The sequence below is a fragment of the Podarcis bocagei genome, assembly GCF_964188305.1.
Source record: "Podarcis bocagei genome assembly, chromosome: 3".
Lineage (NCBI taxonomy): Eukaryota > Metazoa > Chordata > Lepidosauria > Squamata > Lacertidae > Podarcis > Podarcis bocagei.
The window spans coordinates 72,730,322-72,747,956 of NC_138127.1; the positions used below are offsets into that span (position 1 = coordinate 72,730,322).

Below are 17,635 nucleotides of genomic sequence, written 5' to 3' on the forward strand. Positions count from 1 at the left end.
GCAAAGGTAAGGCTCCCGATTCCCCACCTACCTCCTCCTCTCTTCCCTTCTGGCAGCCTCGGCATGGACCCATGAGCCCCTTGCCGCTGTGGGGACTTAACCGCTATCACTGCTGCTGGCGTCTAGGTGAGCAGATGAGCGGGCAATGTGCAGGCTGGGGCTGCTGTCATCCCTGGTCTCAGCCTCTAAGCCCCAGCCCAAGCCCCACCTCTCTTGCCCAGCTGCTGGAGCCTCAGAAGTGCCCAGTGAGGGCATGTAAGCTTTCCACATCAGCCTATTCATGTTTAAATGCAGAAAGGCACATACAATCACGGGCCCATTTGAGTATAAAATTAAGATTGTTTTCACGGTGGCCCACATCTTATAAAAATTAGACCAGAGAGAGAAGTGAAATGCATTTCAATTGATGTTAGATGGTGTGTGTTCAGTGATCTCTCCCTTCTGGGTAAGATGGTCCTCAATGCTGGCAGTAGGGAAAATGAAGGTACCCTCATTTGTTATACAGAGACCCTCATTCAGAACATCTAGCCCACTACAAACTCTGCCCCCTCTGGTTCACAGTTCAGTTTGTACTTGAGTTTCGTTTTCAGTCTCTGCAATACCCTCCTTTCACTAACACCACAGAATACTGCAGACCTAACCCACCCAACCTGCAAAGAAGCAAAAGAAATCTTTAAAACACTTAGCCTGGGCTAAATTAATTAAGGCCCCTACATAAATGGCATGCCCTACCTTTCCTGCGTCACCAACTGCACTCCATTTTACTGCTAAACTTGAAAGTGAATGTATCCACCACAAGTCATAAAGTACTGGACATGTGAAAGCTTTCCAGCAGCAGGAACTTCTCCAAGTTCAAATATAGCACTAAGCCAGTGTAGAAGCTCAGTGCAAGTACACACTCAAATATGCAAACACTTTCCTTCTAACTCGGGCATTCGCAGCTTGTGACCCAACATGCAGCAGCTACATATACAGCAATCTGCCAGGTGCCTCTCACTCTCACACACAACCAGTTTTACAATTCCAGATGGCAACAAAACTATCTTCCTGTCTTGTGTATTTTTCTCATCTGCTAAGAGATTAAGCAGACACGTCATATGAAATTTCGGAGTGACTCTTTTATGAATCCAAGTTTGCTATTCTCTGCACATTAGAAGCTTCTTTCTTCATTAGACGGATGAAGGCTTCTCCCCAACAATGTTAGGAAGGAAGCCCATGAGGCAGCATACCAAAAATAATTTTTATTCCAACTCTAAATGGACTGTACTCAACTAAGTCCTACTTAGAGTGGACCAACTACAATTAAGGAACCTTAATCATGCCCATTAACTTCAAGGGGGTCTACTCTTGAGGAGGACTAGCTTTAAATACCACCCAGTATATCCATAAACATGCAGGTATGTCCATTTATATACATACGTATACTCTATGAAAGTACCGATGTATTTTAAAACATTAAAGCATTTCTTCTATCAACCTCATTCTTGGTACTGAGTCTCTCCATAGCAGAGCTATATTTTTTTCTGATAAGTCTAATGGATCCCATGTTGAAATTGATCCAGACACCCCTTTAAAGAGCTTCCCTGTCTCGACCTGTCAGCTACATAACACCTAACTCATGTCCAGTGTGGTGTAGTCGTTAAGAGCGGTAGACTCGTAATCTGGTGATCAGGGTTCGCGTCTCCGCTCCTCCACATGCAGCTGCTGGGTGACCTTGGGCTGGTCACACTTCTTTGAAGTCTCTCAGCCCCACTCACCTCACAGAGTGTTTGTTGTGGGGGAGGAAGGGAAAGGAGAATGTTAGCCGATAAAGCGGGATATCAAATCCAAACTCCTCCTCCTCTTCTTCTTCTCTTTTCCTCCTTAACTTACAACCCTTAGACCGAATCACTTTTAACTTTTCTCCTTTGGTGAACAGAGCTAATTAATGACCTCAGTAAAATGTCCCATTTAGCACACAACCCCTGGAAGTGTGGATGGGAGAGATTCTGATGGGTTTCCACCATCAAGTACAAACAATTTTATTTCACAGGCATTTGGGGCAAACCAGTGAAACTAGCTTTGAATGACTGTTAATGGACGTAAATTTTTGTAACTGCTATATTACATAGACAAATCTATATAATAACGAAATGTCTGATTCTCCTTAAACAATGTTTTAATATCCAAAGGTCTGTCACATTCTCAGAACAAGTCTTTTGGCTCAACTGATGGGGGTCTCTCTCTCTTATTATTTTCATTCTTGCAGGGTCTTATCTAAAACACAACCAAAGGTTGTGGATTTTGCTGGATTTGCAAAAAATTCCAGAGTCAGGGCCGATACCGTATAGCCAACTGACACTCTTAATCAATAAATCTCAGGTCAAGCCACATCTGCACTACCTAAAAAAAACCCCTGTATAATGTCACTTGAGTTAACCCTTAGAAACAGATGCAACAAATCCAGCACTTCTACAACAGGCATGCACACTTTGGTCAACATCATGGCAATAGTAAAGTAGACAAACAATTCAAAAAATAAGGTAGATCTTAATTGTGAAACATTAATGTAATTGAACTGCCTATCCTAGTGCTATCACAATTAATGTACAGTAGTTATATTTGAAGTGCAAACACTAAAGCAATGGGCAAAAGTCAAGTGAATTTAACACAAATCCAGGGAGCTAATGCAAATGTTATTTACGAATACAGTATTAGAGTGGCCAATAATAAACAGTCAGACATGTTTATACTAGATTGGAGCTTAAGAGAAAGCTTTATCCTCACAAGTCATTAACTGCAATGGACACTAGATTTTCATAGACTTCAGAATTAAGCAGCAAAACAAAACTTACAAAAAAATCTGCATTGAAGAAATAACACACTAATTGACTTGCAACAGTGGTCACATAGAAGCTGCCGAAAAAACAACCATTAACTCCATAGGTGCTTCAGATATATTGAATTAGATATCAGTGGCACCGTCCTAGGCATGTTTACTCAGAAATAAGTTCAACCATGTTCATTAGGATGAATTCTCTAGCCAGTGTTTAGGATTTCAGCCTAAAGGCTCTTCACTGGCTGTACCCATTGTATGTGCAGTGTTTGCAAATGACCTAAACAGCAGCCACAGCAGTGTGCAATTAATGAGCTCTTAGATACTAATTGCACCAGCTGCTTATAGTACCTAAGCAGATCAGCAGTTTTCAGTGGCCTCACAGTGGCTGCAACTGGTCAGTCATTTAAATGGACCCTGATGCTCCAAAAGAAAATTACAGTTGGCTCAGGTAAAGCTATTCATAAATAAATGCTTATTATTCACTTTCAATGTGGAAATGCTTTGGAGTGTACAATAAAGAGGCTTGACTTTAGAAAACTGTGGACCAATGTCCTTTTGCTCTTAGCAACTGTAGGTAGTCTACATGCACTGCAGTTTTCAGACAGGGCTCTAAAAACTATGAAATGATACAGCACCTAAGAACGCACAACTGTTATGTAATTATTAGTTCCATGTCTTTTTCTGAAAGGATTCAATAGCTTCCACTGCTAGTAGTGAGAAACTAATTGCTCAAAGTGAGATATGAGGACAAGAAGGTGGGGGACTGGAACTCATTTCCATGTTTTGACAATCTCCATTTTTAGCTAAATGGGGGGGGGGGCGAATGACTGAGTGAAGCTATAGGTTGTGTTAGCCACATCTGTTGTCTTCACAATTATGCAGCCTACACACTAACACTGAAAAAGCAAGTGTATTTTAGATTAATGATTTCCCTTCCCATTTGAGCGCTCTACCCATGATTAAAGCAAATAAATTTTTAATGTGTTTATACACCCCCTATGGGGCTTTAAAATTATGCTGGCTAGAAGTAGCAAACTTTTCAATTATGTATTATAGATTAAAAGACATTATTAAAGATGCCAGTAAGAAGGTTGCTTATATACATTACCTTGAACTGTCACCGAAATATTCAACTCCAAATAAGTTTTCAAAGAACTTCCTGACAGTAAGAGCTGTTCGACAGTGGAATTTGCTGCCAAGGAGTGTGGTGGAGTCTCCTTCTTTGGAGGTCTTTAAGCAGAGGCTTGACAACCATATGTCAGGAGTGCTCTGATGGTGTTTCCTGCTTGGCAGGGGGTTGGACTCGATGGCCCTTGTGGTCTCTTCCAACTCTATGATTCTATGAATCATGAAGCTTAACTTAGCCGAGAAACAATAAACAGGTGACAGATTGAGAAGCACTGCCCTGGCCGATGTGTTCCTCCTCAAGCTCCTGAACCAGGCACAGCCTTGCCCTGAACACCAACCCCACCCCTAGGCTACCTCAACTTCCAGGACTATCTCAACAACCAGTTCTGTGCTAACCAAGAGCTGCTTGTATAAGGCAGCTTCCTTCTGTCCTATGTGAAGTGACCCAGACAAACTCAGCCCTGCCAGCAATTCTGTTCGCAGTCATTACAGTTGTTCCTTTCCTCTCAGGCAAGCAGAGTATTCTGAAGAGTTGCATGGGAGGGTGCCAAAAGAAGAGTTTTTTTGGGGGGAAGTGAAGACTCGTGCAGGGCACTTTGTTCCTCATTTACATATTCTTCCATGTGTTCTGACAAAAGAAGGACGCACAGAGTTCTTAACTTGAAAATATTTTTATTATTATTATTTGATGTCAACACTGCACTCAAGGCTGGTTAATCCCAAAAGGAGATCTAAAGTGCTGCTAACAATGCCCCAATTAACAAAGACAGTTGAGTCAGGGCTATTCGGCAAAGTGTGGATTGCATAGTCTAAATGTGTCAATACAAATTAAACACTGATGAAGACCAACTAGTTCATGTGTCAGTTTTGTAAACCTTGGGAGAGCTTGGAAACAACTAGAAACCCACTGAAGACAGGAAAAGAGCACAACAGGTGGTACATTAACATTTCAGACATCTAGGCTTTAGTTTATGTTAGAGCTACTGTATACCAAGACAAAATTGATATTAAGAAGAAAATACGTATCATGCCACCTAGCTCCTGAAGGGCAACTGTGGGTGTGATATACAGCAGTGCACAAAGTGGGAGAGGAACAAAATGGGATGGCTAAGCCAAAGTGAAGTATGTCTGCCTGAAAAGTAGGATGGCATCCTACCCCACTTCAAGCACTTGTAACTAGCATTCATACCGTAAGTGTAGTACTTGTCTGTTCATCTTTAACTGCACGCTGCCATTTCATTCATAGTAACCTGTGCACTCGGGTTCAAGGCACAAAGCAACAACTGGATTCAGGAACAATGCAGACTAACAGTGCAATTCTATATATGTCTTACTCAGAAGCATATCTCACGAGTTCAATGGGCCTTAATCACTAGTAACTGCAACTGAAGTAGTCTTATACACCCATGAAGGGGTCATGATAAAAATCCTCAACAAATGCAGCTTTGCCAACATCAAAGAGAAAAGGAGCAAGACTTCAGTATTTGCTTCCAGTTCATAAAGCATGAAAGATCTAAACAGTCTTGTATTTTGCCAGCATGTTTAAATAATCCAACTGCAGCCATATTGCATACCAAAACTAAAAATTAACTAAGAATAAGAATCTGGCCATAATATACTACAAAATGTGGCCAGCTACGAAAAGGTTACAATTATGATTTCTGTGCAGGATAAACCAAGTAACTAATTCCAGAACATACTGGCTACATTCAAGCAGTATGGCAAACTATGGGATTTTCTTTTAAAAAATGTTTGAACTTGTGTGAGGCTCAATCATGGTTTGCACTAATTATTGTCTGCCATTACATCTGAATTCACAAACCACTGATAAACCAGTTATGACTGTTGATACATCTCAAAATGCTGCTGCTCTGTGCAGACAGGAAAGAACTTGTGAAATGTGCAGATCAAAGACAAAAGATAAGCAGCTCAAAATCACAGTTTATCTGTTGTACATTTGGAAGTGCACACCACCGTGTGGGTTCTTAAATACAGTCAGCACAAACCATAGCCTTTTCTTATGAAAATAAGCAGCGCTAAGCCTCATTCATATGCATCCTCCTTGCATTTGTTCGTGCATTAGGAAAAGATATTAGAAGCTTACACTTCCAAGTTTGTGGGTGGCAAACCATAGCTTCCTGCATTGTCAAAATGGCAAAGTATAGCTCACCACAAGCTAGAAATGGAAGCTTCCCATCTCCTACCTTTGCAGACATAGCAAGGGGAAAGGGAATACTGTTTATTCCTATTTGTTTATCATTTGGCGAATGACTAGAACAACTTTTTGTTAAATCAGGAGGACATTGTTAAGAATTTTCGGTCTCTTTATGGCAAGATCACTACGCAGTATTTCCAATCGGGATTATATTTATCATATGGTTCGGATTCAGGATTTCAATCCAGTAGCCATCAGGATCCTGGATAAAAGCAAGTCCTTTCATTTTACCTACAAAAGAGAAATATAGTTTATAAGCTTTAATAGAAGTCCTCAACAAATTCATGTTTCAAGCCTCTAAAACTAGTTTAGCCAAAAAACAAGTAAACAAACACGAGCCGACTTACAATTTGAGAGCTACTATTTACACCGAAGACTTACCATCGTCTGGTTTTTTGACAAATTTCACTCCCAGCTCCTCAAATCTTTTACAAGCTGCATTTACATCAGGAACAGCAATTCCAATATGACCTGAAAAACAACAAAGTAACCAAAGGTAATGATGCTTTTAATACAAATGTGAATAAAACCTTATTTTCTTAACTCAATTGCAAATCAGTTTTTTTGTTACAATGTAGAAAGTGTACTTAATATGCCAGAGTTAATTTATACCATAGCATAAATGTACGTTACAGTTCTCTGGGGACTGTATTGCATGCATAATCCAAGCTACATCAGAGTACACAGAGACAATCACTGCGAAGCGCTTGTTGATATCTGACCTCTTACGCAGGGGTATGTTGTGTGAAAATATGCTTCCAGACCCAACAACAACGGGAAACAGAATGCAGAAGTTGGCCATCCTCAGTTCTTCTTTTAAATGGTTGATAGTTTTCGTGTGGGGGAGAGGATTTCATAGCTTGTTCATCAAATATTTGCTTAAGAGTGATCCCTGCTAAATTAGACCCAATGCCTATCTTGCGCAGCATCTGCTCCCAGTGGCCAATGAGCTGTGAAGCCTATGGGGAATCCCACATCACATCCTTCGTCCTTCTCACACAGTTGGACCACAGCAACAGATATTTAGATGCATGCTGCTGATCCTGGAGGTAGCATATACCCATCAGAACTAGTGGCATTCCCATCAGTCCCAGTCAGCATGGCCAACAGTGAGGGATGATGAAAGTCATAGTCCCAACAACACCTGGTCACAGGTTCCCCATCCCTTTCTGAAGCCATCTAAGTTGGCTTTATGTCACCTTTCCATCAAAACAGGCATTCTAACTGTGGCTAGCTCTATGATGTGACAGGAATAACACCCATGACAAACCAAACTGGTGAGGCACCGGGGGGATAGGGTAACGGCAACAAGGCATGCACAACTGAAAAACCAACTTTAACTGAAATAAACTGCACTATTGCCTGCAGTTTATGAGTCACTGCCATCAGAGTTGGAACACCTACAGGAAAATGGGGCTCTTTTCCTCCCTAGAGGAACACTTACTAAAGGGCTGTGCATCAGAAAGAGAAAGATGCAGAATAATGTGTGCACCGGATCCACACATTTATTCAATACACACCCTTAACTGCTGTTGTTTCCTTAAGATGTAGAAATTGCTCTCAAGATTTTGTGCCAAATTCTCTGAAGTAATTATGAATCCAGTTATTCTGCCTTTATAATAAGTTCAATTACCCCAATTAGCTTTTAGTCTATAAAACCTGGTGAAAACTCTGGAATTGGATTATACCTATGTTCTTGGCATCTACTAGTTAAGACAGGTTTTGTTGAAATTCACGGGGGGGGGGGGGGAGAGAAATGTGAGCATTACCCACATCAGCTTTCTTTACAACAGGGGTGACTTACCACGGCCTGCATCTGCCCCTCCTCCAAGAGGCTTTTTACCCTGAGGCAAATTTTTCCAATTTAAAAAGTGTTTTTAAAAATTACCGACTACTCCCTTAGGTTACCCATTGTAATACTAAAATCTCTTTCTGTGACCTTCTAAAACCCCCGCCTACTTGTCATTTAAAATTATAATAATAATAATTTATTTAGTTTTACTGACCACTCTTGCTGGTACCCTAATGTGATTCCAAATTGTTCTAGTGATTTCCAAGATCCCCAACCCCACCCTGCAGAATGTATCCTTTTTAATTGACCATGCCCACTTTTACACTTTGGCCACAAAAGACTGACCATGGGTCAGTGCAGCCCTTGATCCCAAAGAGGCTAACCACCCCTGCTTTGCAACATACCAAATCCTCGGGGATCTGAATTGCCATTGTGGTAAGCCTGACTCTCATCATTTTCAGTGCCCCAGTTGCTAGAAAAGAAGGAGAGGGATGTGGGGGGCGGGGAGGGAAAGAGAATAAGAACAAAAATAGATGCATGGTGATAAACAGTTATAACAATAGCAAAAGAGAACATTTAACAGTACATGTGAGGAGAAGAGACCAGCCATCAGGGATATACAACATGAACAGATAAAATGACGAACCTTTCCAAGTTACTAGAATCAATATTAAACAAATATTAAGCCATGGATTAAGATGATATTAATATAACATTATTCACTTGAAAAAGCCATTTTATTGAAGGAAGTCTTTTCACTTCATTGACAAATATTAGAACCATTTTATATTTGTAATTATGTTCTGCTCAAAGCAAACTAAGGCCAAGAAGATGGAAGACTGAAGAATCAGCATCAAAAACCAGTTGCATCGTAGAAATGCTAGAGCAGATGTGGGGGGAAATGACAAAAAAGACACTATGAAGTATAATGGAATGAAATTCCAGGATAGGTGTGTGGAAAAAAACCATAAGAACCTAGAAGGAATTTGGAGGACAAACAGGACCTTTTTTCATAACTTGAAAAAGAGCTGGCAAATGTTGTAAACTTTTTGTCAGAAACTGGCCTGACAGAAGCAATGTAGCGCAACTGACCATTTTCTTGTGCGGAACTTCACCATGTTTTGAGGCTCCCCAAGTTCCCCTGGGAAGAAAGACTGACTGTTTAAACCACTCAGGGAACTGTAGCTCTGTGAGGGGAATAGGTGTCTCCTAATAACCCTCAGCATCCACTACAAACTACAGATTCCAAGATACTGCTTCAAATGCATAGTGTAGATGGGGGCGATAGTAGTGAAACAGAAAGTACAATCTCAGGCATTGCTCCCACTCTCTAGTGCTGCCCCTTCATTAATCACAAAAAAAGTTTCCCATATGAAAAAGCACATCAAATCAAAAAGTCTCAAATGCAATTTCAGAGAGCGACAAACAAGCTTGTCCTAGCACCGAAATAAAGGAAGGTGCAGGCAAAGTTCAGTCTATTATTTAATCAATGCTCTGCTTCCAACCATGTTCACTATACTAGACATTTGAGGGGGAGTTTTGTTGTAGTTAAGTGACAAAAATATATTAGGATTTATTCTTAGCATCTACTGATGCCTAACATTTTAGTCAAAACATTCTGGATATGCTTTCATTTTCACACTAGCACAATATGGTGACATACTGACAAGCACCAAAATAGATTTTGTTATGATTTGCAACATATGCCAAATATGTGCATTTTATTTCAGTGTTAAGTGACAAGCATATGCTTTGAGAAGCAGAGTTTGTGTAATGAACACGACTTCTTTGCTGTCACAAACAATTCTGTACCTCTTGCCACATTTTAAACTTTGCAGACTAAACATTTGCCAGGAGGTAATTTTCATTCTGTAGCTGCTACTTCTGCATTTCAGGTGTAATCTGGGACAGTCCACTCCAGTTTGAATGTCCAGGAGGGTTTAGGTGAACACCTAAAGCTAGCTGGTGTGTAAGAAAGGCACTCTGCTCACAAGAAAGTCGAACGCTGCTTCAACTATATTAATAACCAGCAGAATAATCAAAATACAAGGAAAAAACATGATTTACAGAACACAGTTTTAACACTCACTGCGTCAGTTCTAATACGCCCTTTCTAGACAGAGTCCACGCAATTCCCTCTTTTTTATCTTTTGGAATATCATTTTTATCTTCGTAAGCCAAGAAGTAGAGGGAGAACTTCATAGCAGGGAAGTCAAACTTGTTGAGTAGGCTAGAAGATAAACAACTTGAAATTAAATTTATGTGAGAAAAGCAGAGATAACACACTCACCAAAGACATTCTAAGTTTTGTAATCAAGTTCTCATATTCATGTCCAAAAGGTTATGAACATTTAGAAAATATAAGCCTTGTGGCACCTTAAAGGGTAACAAATTTATGATGATGCAAGCTTTTGCAGACAAGAATCCACTTCAGAGATAGATCAAAAGAAAACTTAGGCAATAATCTATTTTTATAGCGCCACAAGGTAATTTGGTGTTTTTACTGTAGAAGACTAACACACTCAATTACTGTAGTCTAGAAAGTCAACATTTGCTGCTGTTCTTCATAGTTATAACAAGACTGCCAGAAATGTAGAACATGATACTCTCACCACTGCCATTTATGGGACAATACAGTACTATGTCCCATGTGTATGCCATAGGGAAGAAGACGCAAAAAAATAGTTGGGGCTGTTTGCCTTTTAATTTTAAAAAGTGCACAGTGTGTTTTTTCGGCATGCTTACTTGGACAGCAATCCAAACCGACCACCGCTGAGACTCTATATCTAGGTGCCTTTTTTTCTTCAGAGGGTTTTGTTATTGTTATTGCTATTATTCATTTCATTTCTATACAGTCATACCTCGGGTTACAGCCGCTTCAGGTTGCGTTTTTTCAGGTTATGGACCGCCGAAACCCGAAAGTACCGGAACGGGTTACTTCCGGGTTTCAGCGGTCGCACATGTGCAGAAACACTAAATCGTGCTTTGCACATGCGCAGAAGCACCAAATCGCAACCCGCGCATGCACAGACGTGGGTTTCGAATGCTGCAGGTTGTGAACGTGCATCCCACACGGATCACATTCGCAACCCGAGAGTCCACTGTACCACTTTATATTTTAAAGAACAAATCTCAAAGCCATTACAACATATTAAAACATCAGAGAAACAACCCAGAAGAAAACAAATTCAGGCATCAAAGAAAAGATTTCAGATCCTTCTCTAAGTGACATTTTGCTTTCATCAGTCGCCAGCTTGGCATCCAGAGATCACCACATGGGCATAATTGGACCCAAACTACATTCCTGGCACATGGCTAATTTCCAACACTGATCTAGAGTACAGGGCCTCTCCAACCTCCCATTGCTCCCTCTCGCAGCAAACAGAATTCCATGGTGTGGAGAGAACTCTGAATCACCAGGGCATGTAATTTCTACTAAGGAATGCTGTTCCACAGGCAACATTACCAAGCTCTAATCTCTGACCAGTTTCTACCAGTTGGTGGGGCAAGTAGATGAGCAGTTTGTTCACCAAGCATGGCGTGGATCACTTCACAGTTCTAGGAGAGGCAGAACTTTTATGTCCCACTGTTAAGCTCTGTATCACCAAAATGGAATATTTAGAAACATTCTTGTTCAAATTTGTTGCATCTTAAGCCATGCTAAAAGCAGGTCATGTAATTATGTCTCCAATCTCGTATCCTTACAGGACTGGCAGACTTGCAGTTTAGAACAGACGATTGGGAGACGCTAATGAGAGAAAAAAGAGCCAGCCAAAAAAATCAGTTGGTACTTACGTCATTCCGAGAACCTTAGTATAAAACTCCAGAGACTTTTTGGGATCTTTTACCCTCAGCATCGTCTGTTGTAGCAGAAAATCCTACAGAAATATATAATTTGTTAAATTGTTATCAACCATGAACGGCATTCAACACTGGAATGTAGCTTTTACTTGAATGATTTTGTTAATTCGAGCTCCACATACAAAACGTAAAGTGTACAGAAACTATACAGTTAATGCTTTCAAGATTATTACTGTTCTGTGAATAGTGCCAGGTGAACAAATTATGTAGTTAAAGTGAAAGGCTACAATCCTAAACCTACTTATTAAAGAGTAAGCCTCACTGCCTAGAGTAAGACTCATTTGTGAGTAAGTAGACATAAGACTGCTTTGTTACAATGCAAGCAAAAGTTGGGGAGTGGGAGGAGCAGAGCAATAAGAGTCTTTGCCAAATCCCAAACACGGCCACCTTGGCCAGCAAGGGATGGCTTTTCTTACCATTTCACTGCAACAGCTCCAGGCTGGCATTACTGAGAGGCCTTAAGTACTGGGCCTCTCAGAGAACCCACAATGTTTTAGATCCAACGCTGCCAGTGCCGTTCCCAAAACACCCTGTTTTGGGGCTTTTCACTTACTATTGCCAGTGGCAAAAACATCACCACTCAGCTGAGATCTTTGTGGAGGTGGCGGAGGAACACAAACATTTGATTTGAACAACAAAGTCTCTATTTTAAACTCTCTCTGAAATAAATTCAGACCATTCAGAAAGTAAATTATATAAAGAAATGGGGAAAGGGATTTATGAGATTTCAGCAGCATAAATGGTACACACTTATTTTATCCAATTCTGAGGAGACAAATGTTCACTAATTCAGAACTAACTGAAACTGTTATTAGGAATTATGAGGAAACAAAGGTGTTATGTATAGCCCACATCCAAGAATTGAGTTCGTACACCACTTGGAAGTAGTTAAGAGTTGTGGCAAGAACAGACCTTTGTTCAGACAAACTAAGATGGCACAGTGATGCAGTGGAAATAACAACTTCTGAGAGGAGGAGAAAAAGTGTAGATGCATAGATGCCTTTTATGATCGGATTACAGCAGGGAAAATGAAGAAGCAAATGGAATTAACATCTCACATAGGAAATTTATTGGATACAAATTCCGCTTGCAGAAATAAAAGTTATTAAATATGTAACTATGAATGAAAGTCAAGAAACCAGTGGCTGTCAACAAAGGATTAAGACCGGAACTGTTGTTATTGGATTAAGATTATGAAAGCAGGAAGAAATAAGAACGTTGTAAACTGAAACCCAGTACATGGGAAGTCATCTCAAATTGATTAATTTGGTTTTTGAATAATTTTGAGCAAGGAGGTTTGAAGGAAGAGATTGTGATTTGTGGCAAGTGTTGCTGTTTTTTCAAAAGGTTTTTTAAGGGTTTCCAGAGGTTTAGAGGGTGTTTGCAAGTGTTTCCAGTGGTGTTTCAAATATACACAATTTCACTTCTGGTTTCCTGCCAACAGAATAGGGAGCACGGATCTGAGCTCCGGACAGACCCAAGCCCACAGAGGTTAGAGGTGAGTGTGCCATGGCAAGGCGCCTCCAAAGGTGTGCAGACTGTCAAGCGGCCCTGCAGAGCGCCAAATCTCCCCCCAAAAAACCACTGCCAAAGGGCAAGGGGGGGGGAGTGGAGAGAGGTTGAGAGCGCTCTCAGCTGCAATGCGATTCTGTGGGACGAAGCTTCGAGCTGCCTATTGTCAGCAGGAGATTCTCAACTAAAAAGATTCAAGCAGAAATAAGAGGGTAAGGAGAATTTTGCATCTTCTACAATTTTGATTGAAGAATCAGATTGGATTTAATTAGACTAAATTTGGCGATACATGAAGGGTTAAAACAGGAGGTCCACCCTTCGATTTCTGGATAAATTACGTTACATGGCGAAAAGCTGCAAGTAAGAGAACTTATTTTATTAAAAACCTATGGCAAGTGTCTGTTGATAAGCCACCAAAACCCATTCTTTACTGATTGTCAATATCAGGAGATTTTAAAAGTGGCTACGATGCTGTGTTGAGAGGCAGAAAAGGGAAGGTGGTGCCAGACTCCTGGGAGAGTCAGGGAGCCCTAACACCACTGTCTCAAACCTTCCATCTATGGTTGTGGAAAGGAAAGTTCTTAACAACTGAACTCTATCATAATTGCATTGTCATCACTAATGGATTATAAAATTGGGAATTTAATTTTGTACTGTGTTGAGGAACTCAGCAGAAGAGACTTGGATTAAGATACCGTAGATTATTGCATATTAGGCGACTGGGCCTATTAGACGACCCCCCAAATTGGCAGCTGCAATTTGGGAGTTCGTCTTATAAGCCCAGTCGCTTAATATGCTGGGCAGCTCCACGCCGGAGAAAGCCACGCAGTGTGGAGCCCGCTGCCCATTGCTGCTGCTTCCGAAGCAGCAGTGGGCGGGCTCCGCGCTGGGTGGCTTTCTCCTGGCGTGGAGTGGAGCCCGCCGCCGGCTGCTGCTGCTTCGGAGCCGCGGCCGCCACTGCAGTGGGTGGGCTCCACTCCACCCATACCCGCCGTATAAGACGACCCCCAACTTTTTAACCTCTTTTCCAGGGTTAAAAAGTCATCTTATACGCCGGAATCTACGGTATACGAAGAACATTGCTGAGGATTATAATATTTCCTGTTGGGAGGAATAAAAGAAGGAAGAAGCTTGAAGTTGGCTCAATAAACACAACTGAGACTTTAAGGAGCTTTAAATACGAGCACAGACAGGAAATAGAGAAATTTGGGTGAAATCACAGCTGTGGAGACAGAGAGAAATTTGGAAGGAAGAAGGGCTGAAATGGGGAATCGTCCTAATGGGAAGCCTTTTTCAGAGGAGATTTAAATATGCCAAAAGTAGGAAAAAAAGAATGGATAACAGTCTGGAAAATGGTTTTTATTTAGGGACTAGCGGTTGTAAATAAATTGGGACATCAGCAGACATGGATTAAATGCTTGCAAAAAGCAATAGCAAGGATAATTAGAAGGGGAAATAGCATGAAAGCATAGATGTGTGTGTAATGTATAAAATGGTCTGAATGTTTAAAAACATCTGTGCTGCACACCACAAGTTTAATTGTTTAGTAGTTGGAAAATTGGGTAAAGGGATCTGGAATTTAAGATGATTTGGTTTATTTAAAGAACCAGAAGAGGGAGTGGAGGGAAGTCTGGGGATTTGGGGTGTGTGTGTAAAAATGTGTTCTTCTTGATTATTTTTTAATGTTAATGAGAAATGTGTGGGGTAATCTGGTATTGATACAATGTGGCATATATTGGATTTTTAAAAATAAATTTTACACAGACACACACTTGCCTTGGAACCTAACCCCTGTGTAAATGTGGAGTTGCCTGTATTTTACACTGGGGTTGTAGATGCAACGGTTCCAGAATGGTTTTAAAAATACATATGACTGTGCAATAACAGTCAAACTCTGTGTCCTAGTCCGACACAGAAACAAATGGGACTGAGCAAAATGCTTTGATTGGGGTTCAAGTACAGCAGGCATAGGCAAACTGACCCTCCAGATGCTTTGGGACTACAATTCCCATCATCCCTGACCACGGGTACTGTTAGCTAGGGATCATGGGAGTTGTAGTCCCAAAACATCTGGAGGGCCGAATTTGCCTATGCCTGAAAGTACAGTGTCTTTATTCCAGATTATTTCTATGCATGCAAAAGCATTGCAAGAAATGGTATTTTAAAGCCACTAGCAGTACATTTCCAAGCAGGTTCTCTCAACGGTCCTACTGTGTTGAAGGGGGCTTATTAATGGGTTCAGTGTGCAGCCCAAGCGAGGCCACAACCTTACACGAGTTATGCTGAAATCCAACACAAACTCAACGAGGCTTATTTCTCAGTAAAGCGTGTGTAGTAGCATTGCCCTGTGAACAATGCTTTACTTAGTAGGGCATTTCCAAGTAAATGGAAATGCAGAGGCCTGGGCGCTTGTAAGAGACGGACAGCTAAAGCAAGGCAAACGTGGGTTAAAGGCTCTCGCTATATCTTCTCCCAGGAAAGACTACAGCTCCTCACCAAGAACATATCGCACAGAGACTCTAAACCGCGATAGGCGGCGAGCTCAAGCATGCCGGGAGAGATATGATCCTTCGGGTCACGGCGCTAAAGTTCAGCCACGCAAATATTCGGGTGAAAGGCGATCGCTGGCTGGCTCTGCCTCGGCTCCATATCTCCATGCCCGAAAAGAGAACCCAGGCCGTCTCTTTTGCACGCCGCTTGCAAAGGGGGAGAGAGAGATCCCCTTGCAAGGAGTTAATGCAACTTCCCAACCCTTTGCAATTCTGCGCCCCCAACAAAAAGCAACCCTCCCTCCCATTTTATATATGCACACATTAAAAATCATCTCCTCGCTTTACCTTCGTGCTGGGATGAGGGTCGGAGCAGGCACTGAAGGCGGCTTCATCGGTGAGGCCAGCGGACTCCCCTTGCTCGGACATGTTGAGGATCTGGAGACGAACTGCTTCCCGGAGTGGATCCCAAACCCTGCAAGCGTCTAGCTGTCGCGACAGGGAGAACGAGCTTCCCTGAATCTCTGGCCAATAGTGACCAGCCATGCAAATTAGGGCACCTCGCGTCAAGCAATCCCTTCCGCCTATAGCAGCGCCGCTTCCCTAGGACGAAATCTCTGTTCCTACAACTCCCAGAATCCCCAGCAAAGCAGGTGATTTTTAATCTCGTCCTTCGCAGATCGCGACACTGTTCCTTTTTCAGGGAAGCGGAAGCAGTAAATCTTAATTCAGATCATAAAAAAATGGGTTATCTCCTGGGACGCTGAAAGCACTATAGGCACAGTATTTCACAATCCTGGCAACCATTTTCAAGTCAATGCGAGGTTTCTCATGCATTCGAGAAGAAAGTCAGAGAACTCTCCTGCCATGCTATGCAACAACTTCATTCCATTTAATGTGCTGAGCTTGTTTATTTTGTTGTAGAACTTCTACCTCTTTATTTTCTGATTTATGTGGGCTTATGTTAGCTCCTGTCTTTGATGTAAACTTCTGACTTTTTCCACAGGCTGCGTACCAGCCTCAAGTATGGTGGTAATGCCCCAAAGTAAACAAAACACGTTTTGACAGAAATAGAGCATCAAGATAAGAAAAGTGCTTCAGTTTTACTGTGGAATTTAAGCTGCTATACTGGAAGGAAGTCAACCTCCAGAATTTCAGGCCACACTTCTATTGTACTTCACTAATAAAAAATCAGTATGTATATAAAACTTAAAACCATGATACTTTCTTTATGCACTATTTCTTTTTAAAAGCAAGTGTTCAAAAGCCTGTGCTACTGATTCTCATGGAGCATGCATGTGTTTGCAGTTATCTAGTAATGGAGACATAATCTGTGATAAGCCTAGAATATAGAAAAAGCAGGATAACTTTAAAAGGCAACTCTGGTATCTGAAGAAGTGTGCATGCACACGAAAGCTCATACCAAGAACTAACTTAGTTGGTCTTTAAGGTGCTACTGGAAGGATTTTTTTTATTTAAAAGGCAAGACCAGCTACTGATCCTCATTTGGTTTATCCTCAGCAATACAGTGGTACCTCGGGTTATGTAGTTAATTTGTTCCGGAGGTCCGTTCTTAACTTGAAACTGTTCTTAACCTGAAGCACCACTTTAGCTAATGGGGCCTCCTGCTGCCACCGTGCCGCTGGAGCATGATTTCTGTTCTCATCCTGAAGCAAAGTTCTTAACCCGAGGTACTATTTCTGGGTTAGCGGAGTCTGTAACCTGAAGCGTATGTAACCTGAAGCATATGTAACCCGAGGTACCACTGTACTATTAAAATCCTTTCAGGGATGCCCATTCTTTTACCTCTTACTTTAGAA

At 41.4% G+C, this 17,635-nt stretch overlaps 2 protein-coding genes across 3 annotated transcripts in view; both read right to left on the reverse strand.

Moving 5' to 3' along the window:
• Positions 1–2,899, reverse strand: part of BTBD9 (BTB domain containing 9) — a 182,521-nt gene extending 179,622 nt beyond the window's left edge. Inside the window, exon 1 of one of the 2 annotated variants that reach the window (XM_081186429.1) lies at positions 2,835–2,899. The gene's annotated coding sequence lies outside the window, so the exon portion shown is untranslated. Of the gene's footprint in view, positions 1–732; positions 821–2,834 lie in introns of those variants that run through there. The other variant, XM_081186431.1, reaches the window with a different exon arrangement.
• A 1,699-nt stretch (positions 2,900–4,598) lies between these two features.
• GLO1 (glyoxalase I) lies at positions 4,599–16,333 on the reverse strand. The gene is made up of 6 exons (XM_081186499.1): positions 16,164–16,333; positions 11,749–11,831; positions 10,043–10,183; positions 8,358–8,425; positions 6,543–6,632; positions 4,599–6,392 (listed from the first exon to the last, which is right to left on the reverse strand). The coding sequence occupies exons 1-6, from the start codon at positions 16,242–16,244 to the stop codon at positions 6,286–6,288; spliced, it is 570 nt and encodes a 189-aa protein (XP_081042625.1). The 5' UTR covers positions 16,245–16,333; the 3' UTR covers positions 4,599–6,285.
• Positions 16,334–17,635: the final 1,302 nt, after the last annotated feature.

Coding starts and splice junctions, on each gene's coding strand:
- GLO1 (XM_081186499.1), bottom strand. CDS start 16,244: ATGTCCGAGCAAGGGGAGTCCGCTGGCCTCACCGATGAAGCCGCCTTC. Junction 10,184..11,748: donor ACTAAGGTTCTCGGAATGAC/GTAAGTACCAAC, acceptor TTTATCTTCTAG/CCTACTCAACAAGTTTGACT. Junction 6,393..6,542: donor TGTCAAAAAACCAGACGATG/GTAAGTCTTCGG, acceptor TCTCTTTTGTAG/GTAAAATGAAAGGACTTGCT.